At 41.7% G+C, this 22,134-nt stretch overlaps 1 protein-coding gene across 5 annotated transcripts in view; it reads right to left on the bottom strand.

Moving 5' to 3' along the window:
- PGAP1 (post-GPI attachment to proteins inositol deacylase 1) overlaps positions 1–22,134 on the bottom strand; it is a 1,221,194-nt gene that overhangs the window by 219,642 nt on the left and 979,418 nt on the right. For 4 of the 5 annotated variants that reach the window (XM_056536017.1, XM_056536020.1, XM_056536021.1 and 1 more), the window contains one exon: positions 15,419–15,557. In XM_056536017.1, coding sequence (XP_056391992.1) covers positions 15,419–15,557 — 139 coding nt within the window. The remainder of the gene's footprint in view (positions 1–15,418; positions 15,558–22,134) is intronic. The other variant, XM_056536018.1, reaches the window with a different exon arrangement.

The raw sequence follows: 22,134 nt of genomic DNA, 5'->3' as shown, positions 1-22,134 counted from the left end.
AGGAGATTTTTGCCCTACACGTTTCCTTAACTTTGGACATCAGGGAGCCTAAGTCCTCTTCTGGGTGGGTAATCTAAAGAGGAGATGGCCCTTTACAGAAGATGTGGGAGAAGGGCCAGGCATCCCAGAGCGGACTTCCACAAATTACCCTCCGCAGAAGGAAGCGCAGACAGCCCTTTAAAAGGGACCCTGGGAACTATAGGTAAGTTTAACATCTGTAAGATTTTGCGGTAGCAGTAGATTTAAATATAACAAAAGTCACGTTTGACCATTAAAAGCTATTTAATAAGTGAATAAAAGGCAACATGCTTTGGGCCATACTGGGAACTTTATCAGGCATACCAAAGCTGTTATCATACTGTTATCATAGGTGAGAGAAGCTATCCGCCCAGGGGACTACTTACGGGGCTGGTGGGGAGCATCTTATAAGTTCATATTCCTCACCATCCCTGGGGGCAGGAGCATCCTCCGGGGATGGCGAGGATAAAGAAGTTACCCTATATAACACTTTACACCAAAACAAAGAGTTAAATCAGCAACAAAAAATTATGAAACATAGCAAAACTTTATTAATGATGATATAAAAAACAACAAATGTTAACGTTTTTGTATATAAAAGCACAGTGCACAAGGCTGGAAAGAGATGGCAGGAACATACAGGCTAAGACAAATGGTACAACATATAGACTACTGACAACAATTGCCTATGTCACACAAATAATGAAAGGATAGAGATACAGCAACCTCAATAAATGAGTGACCCAAGGTGGACATATACACATAAACAAAGGAGATCAGAAAGGAGAATTTTTGCCAGAGCAGAGCCATGTATTACCTGCACCTATCCAAACGCACATTTCACACCCCTGACGAAGGTGCAGGTAATACATGGCTCTGCTCCGGCAAAAATTCTCCTTTCTGATCTCCTTTGTTTATGTGTATATGTCCACCTTGGGTCACTCATTTATTGAGGTTGCTGTATCTCTATTCTTTCATTATTTGTGTGACATAGGCAATTGTTGTCAGTAGTCTATATGTTGTACACTTTGTCTTAGCCTGTATCCTGCCATCTCATCCAGCCTTCTGCACTGTGCTTTTCTATACTAAAATGTTTACATTTGTTGTTTTCTATGATATCATTAATAAAGTTTTGCTATGTTTCATAATTTTCATCATAATGATTTAACTCTTTGTTTTGGTGTAAAGTTCTCCATTTGGCTGCTTCAGCAACTTTTTTCTACTGATTTATTTTTGTTTGTGACACTATATAACACTTTGCCAAGGGTTATATAGAGTACAATATGATGATTGGTTCCCTTTAAAAGTAATAATAACAACATTACATCATTAGATGTCAGGGTTACTCTAAAAGCACAGCTTTATACTTATTAGTAACTAGCTGAGTTTCCTTCCTAATCTTTGTTGTGGAGGAAAAGCATCGAAAGAGTAAGCTTTTGACCTCATATCCCGTCCTAATATATTGTCCACATATCCCGACCTCATATCTCAAACTCATATCCCCTCCTCAAGTGCGGATGCTTTGTGATGAAGATATTGTAAGCTGAAAATAGAAGGGGGCATGACTTTGTGGGAGTGGGCGTGATTTGCAAGCCAGATCGATGCACAAAAATGGTATAAAAAAAAAGTTGTGTGGTGGCTTCAAGGGTGAGCGTGGCTTTGCAAGGTGGGGTGTGGCATGCATGGAGGGTGTGGCTTGCAATCTGGACTGATTCATTCAACAGGAGATGCAGAGTGGAGCTTGTGGAGTAAGGTAACTGAAGTCCCATATACATCACAAAAAAAAACATCCTTCACATAAGGGAGTAGTAAACTAACATATATTTTTATTTGACATATAAGTAATATATGTACCAGGTATTATCAAAATATCTCCAGCCGTTCGAAAGTTATGCTGGAACATACATTTCCCATAAATTTGCATGGGACTTTAAACAAAAACCTTGACCCTTGCTAATAGGGGTAGGTTATGGTTAAATTAAATACCCTATATTTTAAGTGGACATTTTAAGTGGACATATAAGTAACATCCAAAATACTGTGAGTGGTCAGCTCCCACCTCCAGCCACTTGTACTCCTGAGCATGGAATGCCGGCAACCCAGCAAATCCACTCAGAACAAAGTAAGAGACTCAGCTCTCTGGGTACAGCATAAAAACGGGAACTTTATTGCATCTTCTTAGGCAACATACAGACAGACTGCAAACGCTGACACGTTTTGAGACTCAGGAACCCTTAAACATGTCATACTAAACATTAAAAGTTAAAACCTTTTATAATCTCATCTAAGATCACGTGACCGTAGCTTCATTTCAGTATAAAGTAAGACAAGGAACTGGATTCCAATAGAGAGTAAAACAAGAAATTGGATTTACATACAAGTTCTGCATCATTAGTAATGCTAGCCAAATAAATGTGAACAATGTTCATCACATTATAACAATACAAAGACATATTAAACAATATGATCCTAAACCATATCACAATGCTATTAATATGTCAAAATTAAATCCTGTCTGGAGTTCATACCTTGTGGATATCTTGATTCCAGCATGAACATCCAATTAGATTCCCTTTTTAACAGCTTCCTACCCAAATCACCTCTATCCCTCCATGCCATGGCAACAGGGGCTTTATGTCCTATCTAAACACCTAGATGCCCACAGTACTTACTCCACTGGTCTGAAGGAATTTTTATTATCCGCCACAAAATATTTTCTTACCAATAATTTTTTTTATATTTACCGGCGAATACTTCCTTCAGACTCTATGGATGACAAAATACTCCCCAGCTTTTTCAAATATTTTTATGATCTTCTAGGAGGAGAACTCTCTTTACGCCTGCCAACCCATTTTTTCAGTCCATCAAGTGGCTTGGCAGGTATATAGATGATATAGTCATGTTAAAGGGGTATTCCAGGCAAAAACTTTTTTTTTTAGATATCAACTGGCTCCGGAAAGTTAAACAGATTTGTAAATTACTTCTATTAAAAAATCTTAATCCTTCCAATAGATATTAGCTTCTGAAGTTTTCTGTCTAACTGCTCAATGATGATGTCACGTCCAGGGAGCTGTGCATGATGGGAAAATATCCCCATAGGAGCTGCACAGCTCCCGGGACATGAGTCATCAGAAAGCAGTTAGACAAAAAACAGCAACTCAACTTCAGAAGGTAATAACTATTGGAAGGATTAAGATTTTTTAATAGAAGTAATTCACAAATCTGTTTAACTTTCTGGTTGATATATAAAAAAAGTTTTGGCCTGGAATACCCCTTTAAGGAGGGATACGGAGGACACTTAAGGATTTTGTTCAGTATATTGACACAAACAATTTAAATCTGTAATTTACCACTTCCTTTTCAAAAAAAATTAATCTAATTTCTTGATGTTACATTTTCTATTATTGACAGTAAAATTGAGGTATCTCCCTATAGAAAAGAATCTGCGGGTAACACTATTCTACAAGCTAGTTCTTGTCACCCAGTGCACACCATACGTAATATTTCATATGGGGAATGGTGTCAGTTAAGGCACAATTGCTCCAATGATGAAATGTATGCTGTGGAATCTGACAAACTTTTTGAGAGACTAAAAGAGAGAGGCTATTTAGTCAGAATGAGAAAATCTAATTGGTCAGAATAAGGATACAAGGAGTCAAAATAGGGATAGAAGCCAAAACATGGATAAAAATAAACCCCTACCACCCTTTATCACAGCATATAGTAAACAATTTTCCGCTATAATGCGCAAATTCTGCTTCTTCAACGGAATTCAGCGTTGAAATTCCGCTAGCAGAATTTCCGCAGTGTGAACAGGACAGCAGAAAAAACATTAAAGTCAATGGGCAGAGGAGATGTGAATTAATTCGGAGCGTAGAATTCAAGAGGAATTACTTGAGTAAATAGCTCTTGAATTACTCAGTGTGAACGCACCCTAACAGTAAGTATCCCGCAGCCCGTTTTCCCCGTGCATCAAGAGTGGTGAAAGCTCCTCCCCCTGACCCTATATGGCTCCTCCCCCTGATTCTAGATGGCTCCACCCCCTGACCAATGTCTCCTGGTTGCCGAGCAACTCCCACGGATCTTTCCCAGACAGGTAACACACTATATAGACTATTTGTGTGTGAGGGACTGCACCATGTCACAAGTATAGGGCCTGAAGTGACAAACCAGGGCTATTAATGATCTGCATGGATACTGTGGGCTGAAATTCAGCATATAGTATCCATACAGATAAAGAATTAAAGGAGAGGAAAGTCTTTTTAGCATCTGTGCTTGGCCCAGTGGTCTGGCCTCTGTGCACTGGACATATATCTGGTATAATCATATAGGGGGACATTTATCAATGTTTGCTTATGTATTCCTTTTTTTAGTTATTTTTTTCTTACAATTATTTTGCTTATGTGCGACTTATTTATCAACTGCGTTCAGCCTGTTGATAAATTTCTTTCATGTAAGCAATTTTTTTTTTTTTTTTTGCTTTGGTAGTGGCTTTTTCTGCTCCATGTCTGAGCTGGAGTAAATTTAGTAGCTTTTTTCATGCGATGCGATTTTTTTGCGAATCTCTGACCACTGCAAGTCAAAAATCACTTTTTGCTTTGGTAAGCAAGATTTTTTTTTTTGCATAGGACACTGAACAAGCAAAAAGTCGATGAAAAAAGAGTGTAGGCGCACGTGCGACTTTTTTCGCGACAATTTTAAACAAAAAAAACCTACTAAATGCTTTGATAAATGTCCCCCATAGTGTCCTGTGTATAGATACATCCTGTATAACTGATAAAGAGAGGTTATATTTGATATATGGGGGGCACAGACAGGATCTAAATAAATATATCTATATATATATATATATATATATATATATATATAGATTAGTTAGGAGTAGCCGTATTAGTCCAGTGATGCAAAAAGCAAAATCATCGGTAGTTGCAGTATCTTGTAATACCTTTTTTATTGGACTAACAAGATTTTGTAGAGACAAGCTTTCGGGATTCCTCCCTTTATCAAGTCATAAGCATTTCTGAGCTCACAAGGAGAAAGCACAGGTTCTATCTCACAATATATGCAGGGGTTAAAACAACATTAGTGGAGAATGGACATTAAGTTGGGCCATAAATTGTATAGCAATAGGACGATAGATACAGATAAGGATGAGGAGGGGGGGGGGGGGCTGGGGAGCAGAGGTGAGAATAGTGGTTACGCTGGACAGACAATTTTACTACAGAACCATAGACTGAAGATAAGACTTGGACAGGGGAGGGGGAGCAGGGGTGTGATGGTGTTAGAGCAGGGAGAGAGTAGAGAGTTTAGCAAAGGTTATAGGAAATTTTGATAATGGGATAAGAAGCTTAAATTCACATTAAGTCCTCTGTTCTTGGAGTCATAAAGAACTATCATTTTGGCTTCAAATGTCTTTCTTTCCTGGGTGTTCTTGAAGTTTCCTTTCAGGATCTTGATTTTGAGGTCCTGTAGGGAGTGACCTGTTTGGGTGAAATGGTGTCCAACTGGGGTGCAATAGTCCTTTTCTCTATGGTTGTTGATGGACGATCTGTGGAGGTTCATCCTTTTATTGAGTTGCTGGCTGGTCTCACCAATGTAACATCCCAGGTCACACTTGGTGCATTGTATCATGTAGACTACATTCTCTGTGGTGCAGGAGTATTGTCCCTTGATGTTGTATGTCTTGTTGTTGTGGGAGGCCTCAGAATTTGTGCAGATGTGTTGACAGAGTTTACAGCGCGGTTTGGCGCAGGGTTTGGTCCCATTGTCTGTATCTGATGTGTCTGTGGGTAGTTTCCTATTGACCAGTTTTTGTTTTAAGTTGGGTGGTTGTCTGAAGGCCAAGATGGGTGGTTCAGGAAAGATTTGCTTTAACACCTCATCTTCTGCTAGTATTGGCTGCAGGTCCTTGATGATTTTGCGTATTTCCTCAAGGGTGGGATTGTATGTCGTTACCAGTGGTATGCGTGATGAGGTTTGTTTCTCTCTGTATTGCAGCAGGTGTTCACGTGGTGTTTGAAGAGCAGAGTGGATTTTCTTATGGATGGTCCTTGTTTTTTAACCTTTTTGTTTAAATTTCTCAGCTAGCGTTTGTAGATGTGTGTCTCTGTCATCAGGGTTGGAGCAGATGCGGTGGTACCTGATGGCTTGGCTGTATATTATGCCTTTCTTGGTGTGGGACGGATGGGAACTTGAATTGTGTAGATAGCTGGATCGGTCTGTGGGCTTTCTGTATACAGATGTCTGTATTGTGTCCTTGTTTATAGTTACAGTGGTGTCCAGAAAGTTTACACTTTCTGTAGAGAAGTCCATTTTGAGTTTGATGGATGGATTAAATGTGTTGAAGGCATCATGAAATTGTTTGAGTTTATCCTCTCCTTCAGTCCAAACAATGAAAATATCATCAATGTATCTGTAGTATCTGTAGGGTTTGTGAATTTGGGTATTCAGGAATCGCTCTTCAAGGTCAGCCATGAACAGATTGGCATATTGTGGTGCCATCTTGGTCCCCATAGCAGTTCCCATCTTCTGTAGGTATATTTCATTGTATTTCATACAGCCAAGCCATCAGGTACCACCGCATCTGCTCCAACCCTGATGACAGAGACACACATCTACAAACGCTAGCTGAGAAATTTAAACAAAAAGGTTACAAACCAAGGACCATCCACAAGAAAATCCACTCTGCTCTTCAAACACCACGTGAACACCTGCTGCAATACAGAGAGAAACAAACCTCATCACGCATACCACTGGTAACGACATACAATCCCACCCTTGAGGAAATACGCAAAATCATCAAGGACCTGCAGCCAATACTAGCAGAAGATGAGGTGTTAAAGCAAATCTTTCCTGAACCACCCATCTTGGCCTTCAGACAACCACCCAACTTAAAACAAAAACTGGTCAATAGGAAACTACCCACAGACACATCAGATACAGACAATGGGACCAAACCCTGCGCCAAACCGCGCTGTAAACTCTGTCAACACATCTACACAAATTCTGAGGCCTCCCACAACAACAAGACATACAACATCAATGGACAATACTCCTGCACCACAGAGAATGTAGTCTACATGATACAATGCACCAAGTGTGACCTGGGATGTTACATTGGTGAGACCAGCCAGCAACTCAATAAAAGGATGAACCTCCACAGATCGTCCATCAACAACCATAGAGAAAAGGACTATTGCACCCCAGTTGGACACCATTTCACCCAAACAGGTCACTCCCTACAGGACCTCAAAATCAAGATCCTGAAAGGAAACTTCAAGAACACCCAGGAAAGAAAGACATTTGAAGCCAAAATGATAGTTCTTTATGACTCCAAGAACAGAGGACTTAATGTGAATTTAAGCTTCTTATCCCATTATCAAAATTTCCTATAACCTTTGCTAAACTCTCTACTCTCTCCCTGCTCTAACACCATCACACCCCTGCTCCCCCTCCCCTGTCCAAGTCTTATCTTCAGTCTATGGTTCTGTAGTAAAATTGTCTGTCCAGCGTAACCACTATTCTCACCTCTGCTCCCCAGCCCCCCCCCCCCTCCTCATCCTTATCTGTATCTATCGTCCTATTGCTATACAATTTATGGCCCAACTTAATGTCCATTCTCCACTAATGTTGTTTTAACCCCTGCATATTTTGTGAGATAGAACCTGTGTTTTCTCCTTGTGAGCTCAGAAATGCTTATGACTTGATGCGGAAGAAGCCGGAGGATCGCGAAGAAGACACCGGAGCAGCGGGACAGCATCGGGAGCCCCTAGGACAGCATCGGGAGTGGTGAGGACCTGGTCCGGAGCGACGGGGACAGGTGAGTACAGCTTCCTATACTTTACATTGCACGGATCCCTCAACATACGATGGATTCGACAAACGATGGGTCGTTTGGAACGAATTACCATTGTATGTTGAGGGACCACTGTATATATATATATATATATATATATATATATATATATATGTATATATATATATATATAGATATAGAGAGAGAGAGAGAGAGAGAGAGAGAGAGAGTAGTTAGGAGAAGCCGTATTAGTCTAGTGATGCAAAAAGCAAAGACATCTGTAGTTGCAGTATCTTGTAATACCTTTTTTCAGAAATGCTTATGACTTGATAAAGGGAGGAATCCCGAAAGCTTGTCTCTACAAAATCTTGTTAGTCCAATAAAAAAGGTATTACAAGATACTATATATATATATATATATATATATATATATATATATAAATAAATAAAGCAAAATCATCTGTAGTTGCAGTATTTTGTAATACCTTTTTTTATTGGCCTAACAAGATTTTGTAGAGACAACCTTTCGGGATTCCTCCCTTTATCAAGTCATAAGCATTTCTGAAAAAAGGTATTACAAGATACTGCAACTACAGATGTCTTTGCTTTTTGCATCACTAGACTAATACGGCTTCTCCTAACTACACTCTCTCTCTCTCTCTCTCTCTCTCTCTATATACATATACATATATATATATATATATATATATATATATATATATACATACAGTGGTCCCTCAACATACGATGGTAATTCGTTCCAAACGACCCATCGTTTGTCGAATCCATCGTATGTTGAGGGATCCGTGCAATGTAAAGTATAGGAAGCTGTACTCACCTGTCCCCGTCGCTCCGGACCAGGTCCTCACCGCTCCCGATGCTGTCCTAGGGGCTCCCGATGCTGTCCCGCTGCTCCGGTGTCTTCTTCGCGATCCTCCGGCTTCTTCCGCATCTTCTGCAGGGTCCGGGCCTCGCTTTCTGGTGACGTTATTACGCTGCTGCGCCGGCGCGGCGTGCGTAGTGACGTAATAACGACGCCGGAAAGCAAGGCCCGGACCCTGGAGAAGATGTGCAAGACACCGGAGGATCGCGAAGAGGACCCGGAGCAGCGGGGATAGGTAAGCGAACCTGCCAGGGATGATTAAACTGCTATCCGACAGCAGCTTAAGCATTTTGCGCTGTCGGATAGCAGTTAATGCGATGGCCCCGACATATAAAAGCATCGTATGTCGATGCTGACATCGACATGCGATGGCCTCTGAGAGGCCATCGTATGTCGATTTTATCATATGTCGGGGCCATCGTAGGTCGGGGGTTACTGTATATATATATATATATATATATATATATATATATATATATATATATATTATCCCAGTATACCCCACCACAGAAGACAAGGGTATATTAGTCACTTCACTTGTAGTGTACAGTCTAATTCACAATTGACATTTATGTACATTTTAGCAAATGAAACCCTTAAAGGGGCATTCCATTTTTTTTATTTGACCATGCTACAGGGGCTGTACAGTTAGTGTAGTTCATAATATAGTGTCTGTACCTGTGTATGACTGTTTTCTCACAATTCTCCTGTGATTTTCACCCCAATATTTATTTTTACCAGCATACAAAATGACTGTTGTCTCGGATTTTTCCCAGCTTGCAATGCAGCCGAGACATGACTCATTAGTCAGCTGATGACAGGGAGCCTGTCTGCTTCAATGGGAGGAGCGATCGCTTGGTGGAAGAGAGCTCAATCTCCAACTAATGCAACAGCTGTAGGATTGAAAACCACAGGTCTTTTGTTTCAATGGGTGGGGTGGCTGATGCGTGGGAGGGAGGAAAATGGAATTGTGGGATTTGTAGTCAAAAAAGAAAAGTCAAAAAGGAAATATAAGTTCACGAAAAGCTAGCCACAGTGTTATGGTAATCTCATGACATAGCCATTTAGCCCCAAGACAAGCACAAATCCTTCCTAAGCATGTCTATTACTGTCTGCCAGGTACGTACTAAAATCACCTTATGGTGGATAACTCCTTTAAGAACACAGCCCATTTGGCTTGAGAAAAATTTCAATTTAGCGTTTTCTTTTTTTTTCCATTCTAAGAGCCATAACTCTTTTTTTCCATCTATAGACCCATATGAGGGCTTATTTTTTGCGCAAACAATTGTACTTTGCAATGACACCTTTTATTTTACCATAAAGTGTCTGGCACAACAAAGAACCATTATTTATGATGGAAAATTAAGGGGTTTTGCCTTTACGCAGTGTTCTCTTTGTTCTGTGGGTCATTTAAAACAATACCCATGTGTACGCACTTTTCTATTAATGTTCAAACTTTTTCAACAACATATGTTTATTCTTCCCCTTTTCTGACTTCTGACTTTTTTTTACGTTTACGTCTTTCATCGTACAGGATCATTAGCATCATATTTTAATAGTACAGACATTTCCGCAAAACTATATATGTTATACTAAAAATTTAAATGTATTATTTATTTGTTTTTATTTGTAAAATTGGAAAAGAGTAGGATTCAATTTTTTATTGGGGGAGGGGCTTGTTCACATATATTTTAACTATTTTTTAAGTCCCCACAGGGAACTATTTATAGCAGTTTTTTTTTACTAAATGACACTGATCAGTGCTATACATAGGTTGCCGTATCCGGTTTCAGTGAAAAAAAATGTATGGAACCGTATTGCAAACCGTATGTATTGACATTTCATAGAAAACCGTATGCCAATCGTAGCATCCAGATGTGTACGTTTTGCACCATTTACGGTTTTATCCGTTTTTTTCCCGTCTCCAAAACCATAGTCTACTACGGTTTTATGTCCGGGTGAAAAACTGGATACAGCCCGTATACGTTTTTTTTTTTTTTTTTAAATGGTGGTCTATGGGAACGTGCGTACGGTTCCATCCGGTTTGCACAATATGGTTTTGCAGTTTGCACATGCGCAGTGCACGCCGAAAGTTCTTCCCACAAATAGAACAAGAAGAACAAACATAAAACCGTATGCATTTTTTTTCTAAAAACCTATTAAACCGTATGCAACCGGACATCCGTTTTCAAACCGTATATGGTTTTAAACCGTAGAGAGGTCTATACAATTGTACACGGTTGTAAACAGAGACATAAGTTTTTTTTAATAAAAAACCTGATACGGGAACCGTATTGCAAAAACGAGATGTGAATGCAGCCTTATCTGCGATCTATTTCTCTGGTCTCCCTTCTGGCAGACCAGAGGAGAAGATCGTAGGAGCGTGCTGGAGCAGGTAAGAGGAGCTCCAGCGGCCATATTTATTCATTGGACCCCCCCGCAATGCAGCAGTGCGTGGTCCGATGAGTGTCAGTAGGCCCCTTGTACTTCAGATGGTGTGATCAGCATTGATCTTAGTATAATCTTAGTGATACTATTGTGTTTTTAGCTATTTTTTCATGAACAGTACCATTTATTATGCCCTCATTGATTGTTGCTGTGTCACATCTTTTATGATTAAATGGGCACTCTCATTAAAACGGATTTTTTGCTATTGCACTCCTTATGGTAAATAAAAAATATTTCTAATATACTTTGGTTAAAAAAAATGAAGTTTTCTATGTTTTATTTGTGCTTAAAGACTTTGGACCGAAGCCCAAACACAGGAAGTGCAGCCTGGAGTGCTGAGGGGGATGTCCAACCAACAGCATATGGCAGTTAAGTGTGAGAGGAGCTATGATTGGATGAGGCTGGACACCCCCCCCCCCCACCCTCAGCACTCCAGGCTGCCCTTTCTGTGTTTGGACTTCGGCATAGGCGTGCGCAGCCTATTGCATTAGGGTGTGCACCCTAAAGCACAAACTCACGCTGCGTGCATGCATATATATATATATATATATATATATATATATATATATATATACATACACACACACACACACACACAAATACACTCTTGCTTGCATGCACACATACATAAACATAAAAGTCCCTGCACATTAGTTTGGCAGTATAGTTCCCCCCCATTAGGTTGGCAGTATAGTTCCCCCACATTAGGTTGGCAGTACAGTTCCCCAACATTAGGTGCAGTACGGTTCCCCAACATTAGGTGCAGTGCGGTTCCCCCACATTAGGTGCAGTGCGGTTCCCCCACATTAGGTGCAGTGCAGTTCCCCCACATTAGGTGCAGTGCAGTTCCCCCACATTAGGTGCAGTACAGTTCCCCCACATTAGGTGCAGTACAGTTCCCCCACATTAGGTGCAGTACAGTTCCCCCCATATTAGGTGCAGTGCAGTTCCCCCCCATTAGGTGCAGTGCAGTTCCCCCACATTAGGTGCAGTTCAGTTCCCCCCACATTAGGTGCAGTTCAGTTCCCCCCACATTAGGTGCAATACAGTTTCCCCCCACATTAGGTCCAGTACAGTTCCCCCACATTAGGTGCAGTACAGTTCCCCCACATTAGGTGCAGTGCAGTTCCCCCACATTAGGCGCAGTACAGTACCCCCCCCCCCATTAGGTGCAGTACAGTTCCCCACATTAGGTGCAGTGCAGTTCCCCCACATTAGGTGCAGTTCAGTTCCCCCCACATTAGGTGCAATATAGTTCCCCCACATTAGGTGCAGTGCAGATCCCCCCACATTAGGTGCAGTACAGTTCCCCCACATTAGGTGCAGTACAGTTCCCCCACATTAGGTGCAGTACAGTTCCCCCACACATCATACATACATATTACACACACCATACATACATATTACACACACCATACATACATATTACACACACCATACATACATATTACACACACCATACATACATATTACACACACCATACATACATATTACACACACCATACATACATATTACACACATCATACATACATATTACACACATCATACATAATACATACATATTACACACATCATACATACATATTACACACATCATACATACATACTACACACACCATACATACATATTACACACATAATACATACATATTACACACATCATACATACATACATATTACACACATCATACATACATACATACATATTACACACACCATACATACATATTACACACATCATACATACATAATACACACCATACATACATATTACACACATCATACATACATATTACACACACAATACATACTACACACACCATACATACATACATATTACACACACCATACATACATATTACACACATCATACATACATAATACACACCATACATACATAATACACACCATACATACATATTACACACATCATACATATATATTACACACATCATACATACACATTACACACATCATACATACATACATAATACACACCATACATACATATTACATACATCATACATACATATTACATACATCATACATACATATTACACACACCATACATATAATACACACCATACATACATATTACACATCATACATACATATTACACACCAAACATACATATTACACACACCAAACATACATATTACACACACCAAAATACATATTACACACACCATTCATACATATTACACACATCATACATACATAATACACACCATACATACATATTACACACATCATACATACATATTACACACACAATACATACTACACACACCATACATACATATTACACACACCATACATACATATTACACACACCATACATACATATTACACACACCATACATACATATTACACACACCATACATATTACACACATCATACATATTACACACATCATACATACATATTACACACATCATACATACATATTACACACATCATACATACATACTTATTACACACATCACACATACATATTACACACACCATACATACATATTACACACACCATACATACATATTACACACACCATACATACATATTACACACACCATACATACATATTACACACACCATACATACATATTACACACACCATACATACATATTACACACACCATACATACATATTACACACACCATACATACATATTACACACACCATACATACATATTACACACACCATACATATTACACACATCATACATACATATTACACACACCATACATACATATTACACACACCATACATACATATTACACACACCATACATACATATTACACACACCATACATACATATTACACACACCATACATACATATTACACACATCATACATACATATTACACACATCATACATACATATTACACACATCATACATACATATTACACACATCATACATATTACACACACCATACATACATACATATTACACACAGCATACATACATATTACACACACCATACATACATATTACACACACCATACATACATATTACACACATCCCCCCCACTTTTCTTACCTGCGGCAGCCATGTTGGGGTCAGAGGCCGGGCGCGTCCACTCCCATCTGCTGCACACTTTGCACCATCGCCCACTTCTTCCTCATGCCGAGGAATGGACACTCGGTGCCAGGAGTTGCGGCCAGGAGCATCTCGGGAATGGAAGGAGACGTGCGCAGCTGCGGGGCAGCCCCTGCGCCTACAGTTAGCGCAGCAGTGTGCGCGGCCGGGGAAGGGGGGAGGAGCGGCCCGGAGGAAGGGGGAAAGAGTAGCCCAGAGGAAGGGGGGATAGAGTGTCCGTAGGATGGGGGATAGAGCGGCCGGAGGACGGGGGATAGGGCGTCCAGAGGATAGAGCGGCTGGAGCCGCTTTTTTTTTTTTTTAAATGCATTTTTAAACATTCCCCAGACAGCCCGGCCATCCAATGTGCCCTGAAAGACATCCATGGCGAACTATGGCCGTGTGCCCACAGAGGGGGGCTCGGCGTGCAACCTGTGGCACGCGTGCCATAGGTTCGTCATCACTGTTCTATTCTATTCTGCCGCATTTGCATCTCCATGGCAACAGACATCAGGCAGTGTGCAGGAGAAAAGCTAGTCCACCCAGGAAATGTGGCAGTGATGTGAACTTCCGCCCACGTGGCAGGCGCTGTATGAGCAGAGATAGAGGTAACCGGGACATCCTTGTGACCCGAAAAGATCTTTCAGGACACAGGGATGTCCCGAATGTGACGAGGAGCCCCCTGCAGGCTGCTAGGTAGTGGCCGCGGATCCCCCCCCCCCCCTGGGCTTGATTAGGGTGTGCCCAGGCGTGCGCACGCCTTTGGACTTCGGTCCAAAGTCTGTGTTTGAGATGGGGGGAAATGTGCTCTTGAGCTTTTTTTAAGCAAAAATAAAACATAGAAAACTTCATTTTTTTTTAAACAAAGTATATTAGAAATATTTTTTATTAACCATAAGGAGTGCAACAGCAAAAATTTGTTTTAATGAGAGTTACCCTTTAAGGGCAACTGGGTCTGAAACGCCCAAACGTTACTCTGTCTTGAACAAGTGTTTTTATACAAAGTATATGCCTTTCAATAAGGTGTTGAATTTTGTTAGCACCCGTTAGGACACTGGACTCCATTTGTAGCTGCTATCAATGATACCTGCATTTCAGGAATCCTGGGTGGAAGTGTTGGTGAGAGTTATCAAATTGACATAGGTATATTTTTAAAAGCAAGGATCAAATAAAGTAAATCGTACCTTAAGCAAATAACGAAGAAACAAAAGTAAAATGGCAAAAGCACCACAGGTCCTCCAAGCAACAATGGTGAAGAAAATGGCTTCAGCAAGCAGTTTGTTTGTAAAGGGTTTGGACTCTTTAGGAACATCCATGCTTCTGCTGATAAATAAGAAAAAAAAAAACAATATCAATCTGAAACATTCAGCTCATTGGATTTACACATGCTCGAGCTTCATCCATATTGTTTCAATAACTCTACTGATAAAAAATGGGATATAGTAGTGGTTGATGTGCCACTCCTACACTATGTGAAGCACCTGGGGGATTTGCTGGCTCTTTTAGGAGATACCCCCTTTTTCTATAATGCCCCGCAGACATTTCAGTAGCAATGACTAGTATGACAGAAAATTGCAGAGAAAAAGTTAATGCATTACTGACACTAAATTACTAAATTAACTTTTGTCATGTCAAAACTTAAATGGGCACTGTCAGATATAAAAACTATTGATATGTGGTAAAGCATGCAAAACCAATGGTTTATGCAATTGCTTTCATTAAAAAAATGTCAGTATTTCATACTGAAAGATCCAGTCAAAAAACTGCCTCCCTGCCTCCTGAGATACATACCAGCCTGGCTTTCTCCACTGGTCATCACCTACGTCATGGACCCACTTCATGATTGACAGGTCTGCAGATCTAAAGCTGCTGTGATCGGCTCCCTCACTGTCTATGTTTACTTCACAGTCTCCTCGTTTGAGGAGAAGGGGAAGGGGCAGGAGTACACTGCTGCCTGTGAGCAGACGATGAAAGAAGCTGGTGACTGAAGATGGGGACTGAATGGAGGATTTTTTGTTTAAAAAGTAAGTGTCCCTGCATGTATATATGTGTGTGTGGACATATATGTATGTGTGTAAATCTGTGTTGTCTAGGTCAGTGGTTCTCAACCTTTTTGACAACTGTACCCCCAAAGCCTGAAAGTATGTCCGCGGGTACCCGCTCGCACGGAACTTGCGAGCGAGGGTTACCCGCGGACAAAAGGCTTGTTCTTACTTTTATACTAATGTATTCCCCCTCCATCTTAATTCCCTTGTGCTATTATCCCCCTTTCCATCTTAATCCCCTTGTCCCCTTGTGCCATTATCCCCCTTCCATCTTAGGCTGCTTTCACACTATAAAATTCATCCGTTTTAAAGATCCGTCTGATGTTCCGTCATGAAAACCCTGCAAATCGGCCATTAAACGGCCGTTACAAAAACCCATTATAGTCTATGGGATTTTTACATTATCCGTTTTAATCCGTTATAGTCCGTTATTAATAATGGACGTTATTTTGTGACGGAAGATGGTAACGGGAGAAATAGTGCATGCACTATTTCTTCCGTTCATTCTCCAGTCACAAAATAACGTCAGTTATTAATAATGGACTATAACGGATTAAAACGGATAATGTAAAAATCCCATAGACTATCATGGGATTTTCTAATGGCCATTTAACGACCGATTTGCAGGGTTTTCATGACGCAACATCAGACGGATCTTTAAAACGGATGAATTTTATAGTGTGAAAGCAGCCTTAATCCCCTTGTGCCACTATTCCCCCCTCTCCATCTTAATCCCCTTGTGCCACTATTCCGCCCTCTCCATCTTAATCCCCTTGTGCCACTATTCCCCCCCCCCTCCATCTTAATCCCCTTGTGCCACTATTCCCCCCCTCCATCTTAATTCCCTTGTGCCTCTATTCCCCCCCTCCAACTTAATCCCCTTATGCTATTATCCCCCTCCATCTTAATCCCCTTGTGCCACTATCCCCCCCCCCCTCTTAATCCCCCTGTGCTATTATTCCCCTTCCAACTTAATCCCTTTGTGCCATTATTATTCAATATGGCAAAAGGGGATCAGAGGGAGGGGAAATAGAGGCACAGGGGGATTAAGATGGAGGAGGAATAATAGCACAAGGGGACTAAAATGGAGGGGGGAATAATAGCACAAGGGGATTAAGATGGAGGGGGAATAATGGCACTGGGGGATTAAAATGGAGGGAGAATAATGGCACAGGGGGATTAAGATGGAGGAGGAATACCACCACAATGGGATAAAGATGGAGGGGGATAATAGCACAAGGGGATTAAGATGGAGGAGGAATAATAGAATGGGGATTAAAATGGAGGAGGAATAATAATACAAGGGGATTAAGATGGAAGGGGGGGGGGATAATCAGCCCCCCTCCATTTTAATCTCTTGTGCCATTATTCCTCCCTCCCTCTGATCCTCTTGTGCCACCCCCCCCCTCCATTTTAATCCCCTTGCACCATTCCCCCTTTCTCTGAACCGCTTTTGCCATATCCAATGATAATGGTAAAATGAGATTAAGATGGAGCGGGGAATAATAGCACAAGGGGATTAATATGGAGGGGGAATAATAGCACAAGGGGATTAAGTTGGAGGGGGGAAATGGCAAAAGGGGATTAAGATGGAGGGGGAATAATAGCACAAGGGGATTAAGATGGAGGGGGGGGGAATCAACCCCCCTCCATATTAATCCCCTTGTGTCATTATTCCCCCCTCCCTCTGATACCATTTTGCCATTATTATCCAATATGGTAAAAGGGGATCAGAGGAAGGGGGAATGGCGGAAGGGGATTAAGATGGAGGGGAGAGGGATAATGGCAGAGGGGGGGAATGAGTGGGGATGGGGAGTAAGAGCACAAGGCATTAAATGTTAAATGCCTTGTGCTTTATTACTCCACATCCCCCCTCTACCATTATCCATTTCCCCCTCCATCTTAATGCCTTGTGCATTAATTACCCCTTATCCCCCCTTTGCCATTATCCCCCTCCCCCTCCATCTTAATGCCTTGTGCTTTATCACCCCCCCCCCCCCAGAAATTATCCCTCTCCCCCTCCATTGAATCATGAAATGGAGGGGGAGAGGGATAATGGCAGAGAGGGGGATGAGAGGGGATTGGGGGGAATAAAGCACAAGGCATTACATTTTAATGCCTTGTGCTTCATTACTCCCCATCCCCCCCCCCATTATCCCTCATCCCCCCTCCGCCATAATACCTCTCCCCCTCCATTTAATCATGAAATGAATGGAGGGGGAGAGGGATAATGGTGGAGGGGGGGGATGAGAAGTAATAAAGCACAAGGCATTACATTTCAATGCCTTGTGCTTTATTACCCCCCCCCCCCCCCGCCATTATCCCTCTCCCCCACCATTATCCCTCTCCCCCTCCATCTTAATGCCTTGTGCTCCGTCCAATACACCCCCCCCTCTGTCCAATACACCCCCCCCCCTCCGTCCAATACATCCCCCCTCTGGCCCATACAGTTGTTATTAACTTTTTTTTTCCTTTTTACCTGGCCTCCGGCGGGACCCTGTTTGCTGCTACTTGATGCAGCGCGTCCAGTTCGGCAGGGCTGCACTGATGTGTGATGTCCTCCTGCGCTGTGCGGCAACTCCGCGCAACGTCAGGGGAGGTCACATGTCTCCCCGGCAACTCACTCACAGTAGGCCAATGCATGGACGGTATTTGACAGTGCTTTAGTGTATCCCCGCTCAACCCGTGGCATACCCCTAGGGGTACACGTACCACAGGTTGAGAGCCCAGGGTCTAGGTAATGTGCATATGTATGAATAAATGAAGTTAGTGTGTGTGTATGTGTGTGTGTGTGTGTGTGTATCTAATACAGGGGGACTACAATCATATGCCTCCAGCTGTTTCAAAACTACAACTCTCAGCATGCCTGCAAAGCCAAATGATGTGTGGGCATGCTGGGAGTTGTAGTTTTGCAACAGTAGGAGGAACACAGCCAGCAGCAACACTGCTGTAAATCTGAGTTTTACCAATCATATGCCTCCAGCTGTTGCAAAACTACAACTCAAAGGATGTGTGGGCATGCTGGAAGCTGTAGTTTTGCAAAAGCTGTAAGCACACAGAGTGTGTGTATAGCATAAAACCAGAAAGGAAAGAGTCACAGATGCTCACTCCCTAGACCAGTGAGGAGAGTGACGGAGGGCGAGTGGTTATCGCCTGAGGAGAAAAAAGGGACCCGCACCCCTGCTTCTGGTCGACAACATTAAGCTAATTCAGAAATAAAGCTAATTCTGAGAGAAATATAGGTGATAGACACATAAAAATGATATGTACATGATCAGGATGAGATACTGAGCAACATATAACTGTTTTGTGTTTTTTTTGGGTGATCTGACAGGTACACTTTAGATTTGTGTGGGTCTCAGCCACTGATTATTAGTTATAGTCGGGTGAAGCACACAGCTTTGCACTTCACTACCTAGCTCAGCATGCCATCCGAATGATTACATGAGACGGGATCCATTTTGGACAGACTAGATGGGCCAAATCTTTCTTCTCTGCTGACACATTCTATGTTTCTATTAGTATATGGAACCTATCTACTGCATTGGGTGCCTAGCACTTTGTTGTGAGACCTCCATTGATCAAGTCAAGTCAAAGGTTAATATAAGTAACAGTAAAGCTTTAGGGAGTTGCTTGTGGCAGTAAGGCTATGTTGACATAGCATAGCAATAGGGTTTGTTCTGTCAACATTCCTTCTCTCTAAAACACAAATGGCATATTATCCTACACTATTCTCTTCCGAAGGGAAAAAAAAAAAAACACTAGTGGATCCTGTTATTTTAGTAGAATAATTCAGGATCTATTATGGCCAATAGACAATTGAATGCTGTATTCTGATTAAAGAGGTATTCCATGATTTTTTTTTATATCAACTGGCTCCAGAAAGTTAAACAGATTTGTAAATTACTTCTATTAAAAAATCTTAAAGGAGTACTCTAGTGCAGAGTATTCCTGCTCTGTCCTGCCCGGGCTGCAAAATAAATGAAAATGAACCATCACTCACCTCCCTGGGTTCCCGCGGAGCTGATCGGTCCTCCGGTCCATCTCCTTCATACTTCTGGGTGTAACGAAGCGTCACATGGCACTCAGCCTATCGCCGGCCGAGGTGGAACATCGCGGCGGCCGGCGATAGGCTGAGCGCCATGTGACGCTTCGTTTCACCCGGAAGTATGAAGGAGATGGACCGGAGGACCGATCAGCTGTAGTGGCGCTCCGCGGGAACCCAGGGAGGTGAGTGATGGTTCATTTTCATTTATTTTGCAGCCCGGGCAGGACGGAGCAGGAATACTCTGCACTAGAGTACTCCTTTAATCCTACCAATACTTATCAGCTGCTGAAGTTGAGTTGTTCTTTTCTGTCTGACAACAGTGCTCTCTGTTGACACCTCTGTCTGTCTCAGGAACTGTCCAGAGTAGCAGCAAATCCCCTTAGCAAACCTCTCCTGCTCTGGATAGTTTCTGAGAAAGACAGACAGGTGTCAGCAGAGAGCACTGTTGTCAAACAGAAAAAAACAACTCAACTTCAGCAGATGATAAGCACTGGTAGGATTAAGATTTTTTAATAGAAGTAATTTACAAATCTGTTTAACTTTCTGGAGCCAGATGATTCATGGAATACCCCTTTAACCCCTTCCCGCTATAGGATGTATGCATAAGTCTCAGCACCCGACAGGTTCGCGCGCTGGTACATATGCATATGTCCTAGTGATCTTCTGCACTGCGCGGGCAGCACAGGAGATCGGCGGCGGAAGCCAGCTGTCAATCACAGCCGGGGACCCGCTGCAGGGGGCCGAAATCGCGCCGGTCGTGGCAGCATTAAACCCATAGATGCCGTGATCAATCCTGATCACGGAATCTATGATGTTGATTGCTATGGCAGCAGGAGGTCAGGTGATGACCTCTTGTCTGCTTTCTGGCATCAGTTGATTAAAAAAAAAAAAAAACATTTCACCGGAATACCACTTTAAGGTAAAAAATGGCTCCGTCCTTAAGGGGTTAACTGATATATGCAACTGCTCCACCTTTTATCTTTACCAGATAATATACATTAGGCAGCAAACAATGGTATGAAGATGCTTTTCTTTTTTAAAGGGGTACTCCGGTGAAAAACTTTTTTTTTTAAACCAACTGATGCCAGAAAGTTAAACAGATTTGTAAATTAATTCTATTAAAAAAATCTTAATCCTTCTAGTACTTATTAGAGTCTGTATACTACAGAAAAAAATCTTTTTTGGGGGGGATTTCTTTTCTGTCATGACCACAGTGCTCTCTGCTGACACCTCTGTCCATGTCAGGAACTGTCCAGAGCAGGAGAAAATCCCCATAGCAAACATATGCTGTTCTGGACAGTTCCTAAAAATGGACAGAGGTGTCAGCAGAGAGCACTGTGGTCGTGACAGAATAAAAATCCAAAAAGTTAAGGCACCAGTTGATAAAAAAAAAAAAAAAAAAAAGTTTTCCACTGAAGTACCCCTTTAATGGTTAGGTTTCATATGATTTGGCCATATATACACAACTGACTCCAAATGCCCATAATGTTTACTTTATTTAAACATCATACAGTATAAACTTTACAGTTAATATTTCAGCTCCGTACAAAATACAGAACTGTAGACCCCAACAGTTAGTAGGATGAAACTACTTTTATTTACTGCGACCATCTTTTCTAAACTTATGAAACTGTTCTTTTCAAATACAGAGAAGGAGAGGCAGTACCAAGCTACAAAAGGCTCCTTTCTGCCTTGCTTTCCCTGATTAATGTAAAGGGCTCCATGATGAAAGACAAACCCTGAACATCAACCATGCAGGGCAAGGCAGGCAGGAAGGGAGCTTCTGCAGTAGCTCTGCGCTGCCTCT

This window comes from Hyla sarda, chromosome 8 (assembly GCF_029499605.1).
Source record: "Hyla sarda isolate aHylSar1 chromosome 8, aHylSar1.hap1, whole genome shotgun sequence".
Taxonomy (NCBI): Eukaryota; Metazoa; Chordata; class Amphibia; order Anura; family Hylidae; genus Hyla; species Hyla sarda.
Note: the sequence above shows the minus strand (reverse complement) of the source record. Positions and strands in the feature narration are given on the sequence as shown.